The sequence below is a fragment of the Phodopus roborovskii genome, unplaced genomic scaffold (assembly GCF_943737965.1).
Source record: "Phodopus roborovskii unplaced genomic scaffold, PHOROB, whole genome shotgun sequence".
NCBI classification, from domain to species: domain Eukaryota; kingdom Metazoa; phylum Chordata; class Mammalia; order Rodentia; family Cricetidae; genus Phodopus; species Phodopus roborovskii.
In genome coordinates, this window is record NW_026126447.1 from 17,266,279 (window position 1) to 17,276,471 (window position 10,193).

At 47.2% G+C, this 10,193-nt stretch overlaps 1 protein-coding gene across 2 annotated transcripts in view; it reads right to left on the bottom strand.

Annotated features, from left to right (window-relative positions):
• Positions 1–7,158, bottom strand: part of Ttc39b (tetratricopeptide repeat domain 39B) — a 99,950-nt gene extending 92,792 nt beyond the window's left edge. Inside the window, exon 1 of one of the 2 annotated variants that reach the window (XM_051188117.1) lies at positions 7,023–7,158. In XM_051188117.1, coding sequence (XP_051044074.1) covers positions 7,023–7,064 — 42 coding nt within the window. In that variant the 5' untranslated portion in view covers positions 7,065–7,158. The remainder of the gene's footprint in view (positions 1–7,022) is intronic. The other variant, XM_051188118.1, reaches the window with a different exon arrangement.
• Between the last annotated feature and the right edge of the window lie 3,035 nt (positions 7,159–10,193).

The following is a 10,193-nucleotide window of genomic DNA, read 5'->3' on the forward strand; positions in this document are numbered from 1 at the left end:
TCACAGGCAAAGAGGGGTGGAATAGGAAAGAATGAGAGGCCTGGAGGAAGACAGCGAGGCCTGATTTCAGAGCCCTCTCCTAAAAGCCCATGGGCCACTTGGTGACAGCAGTCCACCAGGCTCTCACTGACTGCACTGTGCTGGCCTCTGTGTGAGCAGTGCTGGCTTCTGAGGGCCTGGAGCAACAGCGGGGCTCTGGGCCTCACTCCCTGTGTCAGCCCTTGAGTACATTACTGAACTTGCATTCTCTCAGGATGAACCCACGAGACTGCACACGGTACCGCTGCAAGGCTAGCTTGCTGTTTCTCACATGTGTAAGCTACGCCACCACTGCTCATTATCTGGGGATTTCGTAGTCTTCAGGCAATGTGTTGTACAGGAAAACACATACTGTAATAATGCTGGGGATGGCTGACTATATCTACAGGAGTACTGACTCAAAACAAACTTTAAAAGCCCCCATATAGCCAGGTGGTGGTACATGCCTTTAATCCCAGCATTCAAAGCAAATCTCCAAGTTCAAACCCAGCCTGGTCTATAGAGCAAGTTCCAGGGCAGCCAGGACTACACAGAGAAGCCCTGTCTTGGAAAGAAAGAAAGAAAGAAAGAAAGAAAGAAAGAAAGAAAGAAAGAAAGAAAGAAAGAAAGAAAGAAAGAAGCCCCATGTACCCCTCCCACCACAAAAAGTAAAAAGAAAAAACAATCCTCAGATACAGGAAGAATCACTTGGGGGGGAGGGGAAAGTAGGGGAAAAAAACCACAACACCTCTGCTAAACTAGTTCAAGGCCTATCAGAAGCTGGCCAAACACAGTCTCAGCCTTAAACTCAGTTCTTGGTTCTCTGGTACCCTCTGCCACGCCACAGCCATGCTGCCTACAGCTTCCCTCACCTCTCAGCTCCCATACTGGCTACTGAAATCCCTTCTCAGATGTCAAAACTGGAAAGAATTTACAGACACATGCATTTCACACTGTTTGCTGCCCATTAAGAATCAAGGCCTCTGTGATTAAGGGGTGGGCTCTAAGTCACTGCCATTCTACAGCGTCTCAGTCTGGATCCCAAGTCTAACCTAACTGCCCTTCCCTCTGGGGGGGGGGGCAGGACACACCCTGCTGACCATCCAGACTGAACTCTTTCACACCAAATCCTGCCTCCAGGTAACCTCCATTCATCCTGTAAATGAGAACGCCAGCCTTCTCCAGGAGAGGTACCCTCAACTGTGTCCCCAGTGCCTGCTGGGGACCCTCCCCTGTGGTTCTCAGCACACCCATACCGACCCCCTCCAGAGCCACCAAGAGAGAAGGAGCTTTCACTTCCCACCCAAGACAGATCCTAAGACCCAACTAACACATACAATGTATCATTTACTAAAATGTTTTTAAATATGTAGGCCCCCACAAGTGTCAGCATAATACCATCCAGGCCAAGAATTTGTCCATAGACCACAAGAAAGAGTCCCTCCAGAGAGGTGTGATGACATCACCAACATGGCTGTCTGACCACCATAGGACACAGATCCAGTGCATTAGGAGGGAGCCCAGACTCACTGGGCCCAGGGATGGAAAAGAAGTTGATGGTGGGAGGTGTGGGGGGGGGATAATATACTTTCCCCCCTGCTCCTTCCTGCCTAAGCCTCAGAAGTGTGCCAGTGAACAGGAAGTGACTCTGGGGGACTCCACTCAAGACTGACATCCGGGCCCCAGAGGGACAGGAACTGTCCATAACCAGGAGTCTCACCGGATTCCACAGTATCGGACTCCTGCAGTAGACCATTAGCAACAGCCCCACAAGCAGAGAACTGAGGGCAAAGGGCACCTGGAAGAACTGGCATCCGCCCACAGAAACACAACTGTGCTACCAACTTGAAAGGAGGAGAGCGGGTACCCAAGTCTGCAGAGAGGCAGGGCGGGGAACACCTGGGAAAGCTCTGCTGAGGAAGTTAGCTCTCCAAGTCTAGCTAGGATCCCAAAAGACATTCAACACCCAGCATCTCACCAACGGGCGGCTTGTTAACCTGAGCTGCACTGAGGGTAACTGATGCCATTTTCCTTCTACTCACCTGCATTACAGTTTACAAACAACCTTATCATAAGCCCAGAATCCCCCAATATGCTTGCCCTTCCCTGCTTATGCACCCATCCCATAGATATGGGAATGAATCCTTCTCCTACTAACATTCCACCACCTCCTCCCAACCTGAGCTTGCACAGGAACCAGAATTACTACCACTGCATGCTCCTCCAACACCTCAGCCCTGAGCCAAGTCCTCCTCCCTGCTCTCCCTAATCAGGCCCTGCAACCCAGCCTCTCCTCCCCACACCTCTGTTCTACTTGGGGCCTCATCCCAACCCATGTGAACTCGTGAAACAGTCTCCTGCTCCTCCTGCCGCCAACCCCACAACTGAACTTTTCCTGAGGCTGCAGAATGGAGCCATGGAAAATATGGTTGAAGCCTGTCACTGGCTGAGAGCCAATAGCTCTTCACTTAGCATTTGTTTCAGGCCCTTCTCCTTCCACAGTCGTACACTTGCCATTTTCTAGAAATCTCACCAGCAACTCTATTTATTATAATACTACTTTTAAAAGTGTGTTGCCAGACATGGTGGCATGTGTTATTAGTTCCAGAGCTCAGAAGGCAAAAGGCAGAGGTAGGTGAATTTCTATGAGTTGGTCTACGCAGCAAGTTCCAAGCTAGCCAAGACTACATAGTGAGACCTCGTCTCATAAAAAGAAAAGAAAGGGCATGTGCCAAACCCCTGGTGAAACCCTAGTGGCTCCTGGGTTTACCTTACCAGATTACAATTCCATCCAAGGCATTTCCAGAGATACCCCATAATCTCCTTTATAAAAACAGGAGAGGCTTCTTGGCAATCTCTTGAGAAGTAGTTTGAGCAGCTCTTTCTCTTAATTAATCAACTGCTTCAACTACTCTCTAAAAAGCCATACCATACCCATGCTGTCCTTCCCTGGACATTTTTCTACCTTTAATAAACCCATCTCTGTGGCATACTGGTTCATCCTGAAATCCTTTTCTAGATGAAAGCCAAGAATCCTAAGTTTGCCCGATTTAAGGTCTCATAAAAACTAAGGGACCCCTTGGCCTGCTGCAAGGAAATGTGGAGCTAACAATACTCGCCTGACTAAAACACTTGGGGGTATCCATTATTTAGGAGACAGAACCCAGGCCCTTAGTGTGACATTGCAGATACTGCCTCACATGGGATACTTCCAATCCAGTCCACACCAACTCCCACCAGGGTCCTAATCAGCCCCAATATACCTCTTCTTTAACCGTAAACCAGTGCCCAGGCTACGGTGGCCAGCACTCCTTGCTCACATCTGTTCTGCTGCTGTAAGTACTGAATGCACCCCAGTCTTACGACATACACTTGCTCTGGAGCCTATGATATGGACTCCTTCTACCAGAATCCCACCCTGACCCACAGGCAGACTGGTTACTGGGGTAACTAACCATCATTTACTATACCACGTGCTCTTCTAGGACCAGTAACTACCTCCTTCAAGTGTGCATTTCCAGTATTATTCAGAGAAAATGGGGTAACCAGTTTTACTAAATCGGCTGAGCACAGACAGGGATACAAGCCTGTCACCCCAGTACTTGGAGGGCAGAGGCAGTATGTGGGAGTTTGAGGCCAGCCTCGTCTATAAGGTCAAGTTCCAGGTCAGCTAGACTACATAGCAAGACTTCATCTTTAAAAAACAAAAACGAAACTTCTAAACCTCCAAGAGAGGGTTTTCTAGATCACAATCAAATCTTTAAAATTCCTGGGGTTAAGGGCCATGAAGCCAGGCTGGAAGCACATAGCCGTTGTTCCAGCAACTTAGGAGGCTGAAACAAGGGGATCGATAAGATCTAAGAAGTTAAGACTAACCTGAGGTACATAGTGAAACCATACACATTAGGAACAGGCCATGAACACCTTCCATAAGCCATTTCCTCAACATGACTCAGTGTTTCCAAACTCTTTTTTGTTGTTGTTGTTGTTATCATTTCCCTAAGTAATCTTTTTAGATGCCTTCCTAGTTATACCTTTCCATAAAATTTTAATAAAATGCTCTGTATATATTCTGTAAGAAAGTATGTACGGCTTAATTTTCTTACTCAATAATGGGCTCAGAATGACGAATTAAAACTCTAAACATTAAATCTAAAATCTAAAGCTATTAATAACCTAATAACTATATTTACCAAATAGCTTTTAATTTGAAATGCAATTTACCAAATTTATATATATATATATATACATATATACAGATTGTTCATTTCCATTAAGTGTGTAATAATAGAAATATAACTGCACTTCTCTTTTTAGAATCCAAAAAGTCATTTTAAAAATCAGTTTTCAAGTCAAGCAGTGACTTGCCTTTAATCGAAGAAGTTGGGAGGCAGAGGCAGGTGGATCTCTCTGAGTTCAAGGCCAGCCTGGTCTACACAGTGAGTTCCAAGACAGCCAGAGCTGTTACACAAAGAAACTCAGTCTTGAAGGAGGGAATCAGTTTAAAAAAAAAAAAAAAAAAAAACCCTGAAGGGATACTCTAAGAGTTTCCCCACCACTATCTTTTCCTTGGCTACTTAGGAAGAAACAGGGCTCCCTTAGTTTAGCCATGACCTCAAAAAGGAAAGGCGCACACACACACACACACACACACACAATGAACACTAGACATTTAGATACCCAAAGCCCTAACATCTCAGTACCAGGACACTGAATGAGCCCTGAGAGGCTGAGTGACTTGTCAGTCAAGGTCATCGGTCATGGACAAGGCCCCTTCTGTCTTATGCACTGCTGTTTCTCCAATCATTGACACCTAAGATAATCAGATGTTTGTCACTTCAATGAATAAATGGTCATAGGCAAATCAATCCCCAAATGCACACACGGAAGTGAGACAAAGTGCTTACTGCTGTCTCTGCCACGCTGCTTTGTCCTTTTATTTCCCAAGAGCATCAGAGGAAAGTGTTCTCAGGATATGGACCCTTGGATAAGCTATTTCTGCTCTACACACCTGGTGAACCGGAAGGACAGTCATGTACACTCAGTGGTTTCTTTACAGTCAGGGACTTTTTGCACGTATCTCAAGAATACCACCTACAACACCTTCATGCACACCTGTTTGCTCACCCTAAACTGTTACCTGGGTTCTTCCATACATGACGTATCTCCTCACCCATGCAAAGACCTAGACAACCACAACTGAACCTTCTCCTTCTAAAGTACCAAATTTAAGCACAGACTGAATACTCAGTAAATTTATGCCAATATACCTGTACAGCATGCGGGAGGGATAAAGGTAGATTTGACATGAACAAAGAGTCTCTTTGTGCCTTGTCGATCACCTAAGACTACTTAATACCTAGCATGAAATAAGAGCTTAATATCCAATCAACCATATGTCAAAACCTCAGGCCTGATCAAGCCATATCTTTCCTGCAGTCAGGCATTCGGTCAACAAGCATGTATTCAAGTCTTTGTGCCAGGCTGCTCTGAAACCTAACTTCCACATGAGCTGAAGCCTTCTTCTCCAGCTATCTCCTCTCCTTTCCTCAGTTTTTGTTTTGTTTTGTTTTGTTACTGGCAGTTAACACTGAGTGTCCCTTGTCTCAATCATGCCAAGACAGTCCCGGTTTACATCTACTCTTATGGCTTGCATTCCCTCAACAGTGAGCAAGGGTCAGAAACACCATTCCACAGTTATGAGAGACTCTGAGTCTTGGTTTTTCCCTTACTGGGGAAAAAAATACTCATGCTAGTAGATGAGGATGTAATCCAGGCTGGCCTGGAACTCACCATTTAGTCCTGGATAGCCTCGAAATTGTGATTCTCCTGCCTCAGCCATTCAGAGCAGAGATTACAGGCCTTTGTCATGGGCTCTGGATTGTCACTTCATTTTCAATACAATTAAACTACCTGGTTAGGGACAGGGAAGCAGTTGGAGACAGGCCTCACTATAGAGAGCCTACAATGCCAAGAGCATGAATATTTAATGCACACACAAGAGGGAGCCATAGAAACTTCTTAGGAAATGATAGTCAAAGTAGTAAAGGTGTTATTACCTCGATTACAGAAAAGATCTAGGGCTATAAAATTTAAAAGGGCAGGCAACAGGTCACACCAAAACTACAGCCTAAAGCTATAAATAAGTCGTCACAGAAGAAAATAGTAACAAATATGTTACCTCACTGTTTGCCTTGTGTGTAGTTAGAAGGTCCCACAACACATCCATGCCCTGGACAAGTTCTAAAGGAAGCTTTGGCTCACCTTCTTAACTGCCAGTAGCATAAAGATCTGTCCTTCGGTTTTTGATCAGTTCTTAAGGCCAACAGTTAAAGCACAATCTATTCGTTACCAGGATCTCCTGGCAGTGAAGACAGAATCCCAACTCGCCTCCTCCAGATGATCCACCTATTGCATCATTTGAAACCAAAGCTTTCTCAGGCCACGACTTGTAAAATTCAAGTCAGGTAAAATGGCAGCAGCAGCGGAGGCGGTGGCGGCAGGAGCCTGACACTCAACTCTGAGAGCACGCTCCCCGCAGCAGCCTAGAGCTGAAAGGAGCGCTCGAATCAACAGGTCGGGCGCCCCCGCCCGGGAGCGTTCAGACCCCGGCGTCACGCGAGGACGCGGCGGGTCACTTCGGTAGCCCAGGCGGGCGAGGCCGCCGGCGGTTCTGGACCACAAGGGACGTTTCCCGGCCTCCCGGCTGAACCTCCGGGGTGAGCCTCCCGCCCTGGGCCCCGGGGTGACCGGGCAGCCCTGCCGACACCCCGCGGAACTTCCACAGAAGACGACAGTCGGGTCCAGAACGGCTCCACAAAATACCCAGAGGGTCCAGGATGGCTCGGGCGGGCTCCGGGCTGCGCTGCCCAGCCCCGCGGGACGCTCATCGGCGTGAAGGACAGCCCTGCTCAGCCTCCCTGGCAGCCGGGACCCCGCGGGACCCCGCATCCCTCCCACGTCCCCCGGCGCCGGGACCAGCCCGCTTCTGCCTGTCCTCGCACCTCATCTGCGTCCAGTTCCACTCGGCTGCCCACGAGCGCCATGTTCCCCTCAGCGGCGGCCGCACACCCACAGGGAACTCAGAACCGACTCTCGCCTCGGCTCCGGGTTCAGCCCAGCGCGGATGGAGGCGCTACCCGACGGCGCCCCCGCGGCCGGGCCGAGCAGTCTCCAACCTCGGCGCCGCGGGATCCACTGCGCACCCAGTGCCGAAGCGGATGCCCGGCTGGCGCCCCGCCCCCTTAGAGAGCAACCAACCAGGTTCCGTGGGGCGGAGTCACCCAACAGAATCAGCGAGCGCTCTGTGAAAGGACCTCTGGGGTATCCGCCTCCCCAGAAGCACGAGCCTGGCGCCCAGACTGGAGCTCGCAGAGCTGACAACACAAGGTCATAGCTGCGCTCTCTCTGGCTAGTGGTCCACCTGGTCCTTCGTCTGGAACCAATGCTTTTACTTCGCCCAGCCGGCAGTGCGTCTGGCAGAAGCAGCTGGAGGACAGCCACGGGTCACTGGTCACCTAGAGGCATCTGACACATCACATGCCCAGGTCGCTGTGTGGAGAGCATCCTCTTCAAAAGACAGGAACTCTGCCACTGCGTTTGCAAAGCAAAGGCGTAAGTATAACTCAGAGCCCTGTGCGTTGCCCAACCAGGTCCAGGTTATTCTTGCTGCAGCGTCGTCTCTCACTCGGCCCTTTTGGAAATCCAAATAGATGTGTGTACTTCGTGCTTGAAAAATCCACGAGGGCAGGAATGCTGTCTTCTTTAAGGCTGCATCCCCGTGTGCCTTCTTCATTATCTGTTGACTGCTTAGAAACTGATTCCTGCTTCTAACTTGCAAAAGAATTGAGCAACCCAACTGGAAAAGTTAAAGCTCTAGTTTAGGGTTGGGGATCGGTTTTATTTTAAACTCTCCTAAGGGTGTAATTTGATGACAAGTGTTACAAAGCACCTCATTCATATAGAGCATGACAAAATTTCCTACCCCTATTCTGTGGCGTCCAGTAGAGGTCAAACTTTGATCACTATTTCCCCCTTTTTGGATGCAGTCATTTGCATGCACGGTATGTGGCTTATGCAATACTGTTTGTCAGTCTATAAACATAAAAACAGCAAGCTAATTTTAACTGAGTACTAGCTAATTTTAATCATGTACTAGGACTATGCTGGAAGCCTTTATATTTCCTCTCACCCATTCTCTGTAACCCTAAGAAGTGGTTACTAATGAGTAAACTGAAACTCGGAGTTTAAGATACTTTCCTAAAGGGAAGTAAAACAGCCATGCCAGAATCAGAAACGCCCCCAGTCTGCAGCACCTAGCACATAGCAGGTCTCTGTATGCCTACATCCAACCCTCTTCTTCTCCCGTGGGTTTCAATAGACAGGCTGGCAGAAGCCTATTAAGCATTTCCCGTGAATCACCATGGCATACATGATACCAACTTGATGATGTTATTGTTTCCAAGTACCTTTGACACAGCAGCAGTAAAGGTGAGTTACAGGAAAACTGGTCAAGAGAATAGAATCTCTGGGCTAATTGGAGAATTGATGTTTCAGTTAAGGGTGTCAATCATTAGCTAAGGCACCACCCACCCCTAGGAAGGTGGGCTCACTTGAAGTCACATTAAAGAGGTAAATAGAATATTTCTTTCTTTAATGAGATAGTTCATTTTTCCTTCCCAGAATCCCTTCCCTCTAACACAGTGTCTTATGGAGTGCCTGACATGCAGCTTCCTATGTCTGCCCACTTCCCTGAATTATTCAGAAAAGCCAAACTTTTCCCTTTCTTTTCTTTTCTAAGCCTATGTTCTCTAAACTTGGCACTTCACTCTTTCTCTGAAGCTCCTCCCCATCGTGTCTTACCTCCAAGCTAAAGAGCTTTTTTTTTCCCCTTCTTTTGCCTCCTCTGGACAGCTGCTGAGATTTCCTGTTGCCTGCCCTGGAGGTTTCTCTGTCTCTGTCTCTCTCTCTCTGGTTTGTTTGTTTGGTTTTTCCAGACATTTTCTCAGTAGATTTGGAGCCTGTCCTGAACTAGCTCCGAAGACCAGGCTGGCCTAGAACTCACAGAATCCTCCTGCCTCTGCCTCCCGAGTGCTGGGACTAAAGGTGTGCACCCTTTGAAGCTTTTCTTTTAAACTCCTATAAAATTGTCCTCTAACTTCCAACTGAGTCCATTCTTACATTATTTTATCAATGAAACTAAAGAGCCCCCAAAAGGAGACCTTGATTCCCTAATATCATTTAGCTATCATGAAGGGACTCCCCTAAAATTCTAATAACACCTTTATACTAAAAATATAAAAATACTTTGTAGCCAAAGTGATAGGAGGGATGATAATCTAAAAAAAAAAAAAAGTACCCACATGTGTCTTACTTATCATTGTTTTTTAGAATATTGAAACAATGCATCTCAAGATATCAGAGCTTCCCTCCAAGAATCTCATCCTGGAAGGAGAGAAAGCCTAAGGCATGAGCCAGAAGGGAAACTTTTCTCTCAGAAAGAGATTTACAACTTATCAGGCCACTTTGGGGGGAAAAAAATGAGGATGGGCAGGACGATGCCTTGTACCACCCAGGCTCTCTTACTGCTGGCCACTGGCCCTCTGCAGAAGTTAACTGCACCTCAGGAGCTCCTGCCAAAGATAATTCTGGGACATCCTGATCTCTTTGTCCCTCTTCTCAATGTGGCCACAATGAAATAATCCCCCTTTTCTGCCTTCTACTATTAATCTAGCTTTTTAATTGGCTTAGGAAAGACAGGTGACTGAACTTGGCTTTCAGGGCACAAGTAATGACCTTTGGGACTGGTAACAGTCTCTAACCCATAAATAACAAGACAAAATGGATTTGATTGAGGTGACGACACACTAGTTAAGTACTTTCCTGCCTGGAGATGAACTAGCATGGAGGAAGGCCTGGGTGCATCCCAGTATGCAGAGTGTCGTGACAACCCTGAATACAGACACTAGAGGATCAGAAGTCCAAGGTCATCTTCTGCTACACACAGTTAGAGGCTACCCTGGGCTACCTAAGATTCTTGACTCGAAAAGAAATTATTGCAGTGTACTCTTCAAATGGGTAAAATTTACAATTACATATATACACACAGATAAATATCTATGAAGCTGGTATTAGAAATACATTCTTAAGGTGCTTAGAAACAGACACATGGGACT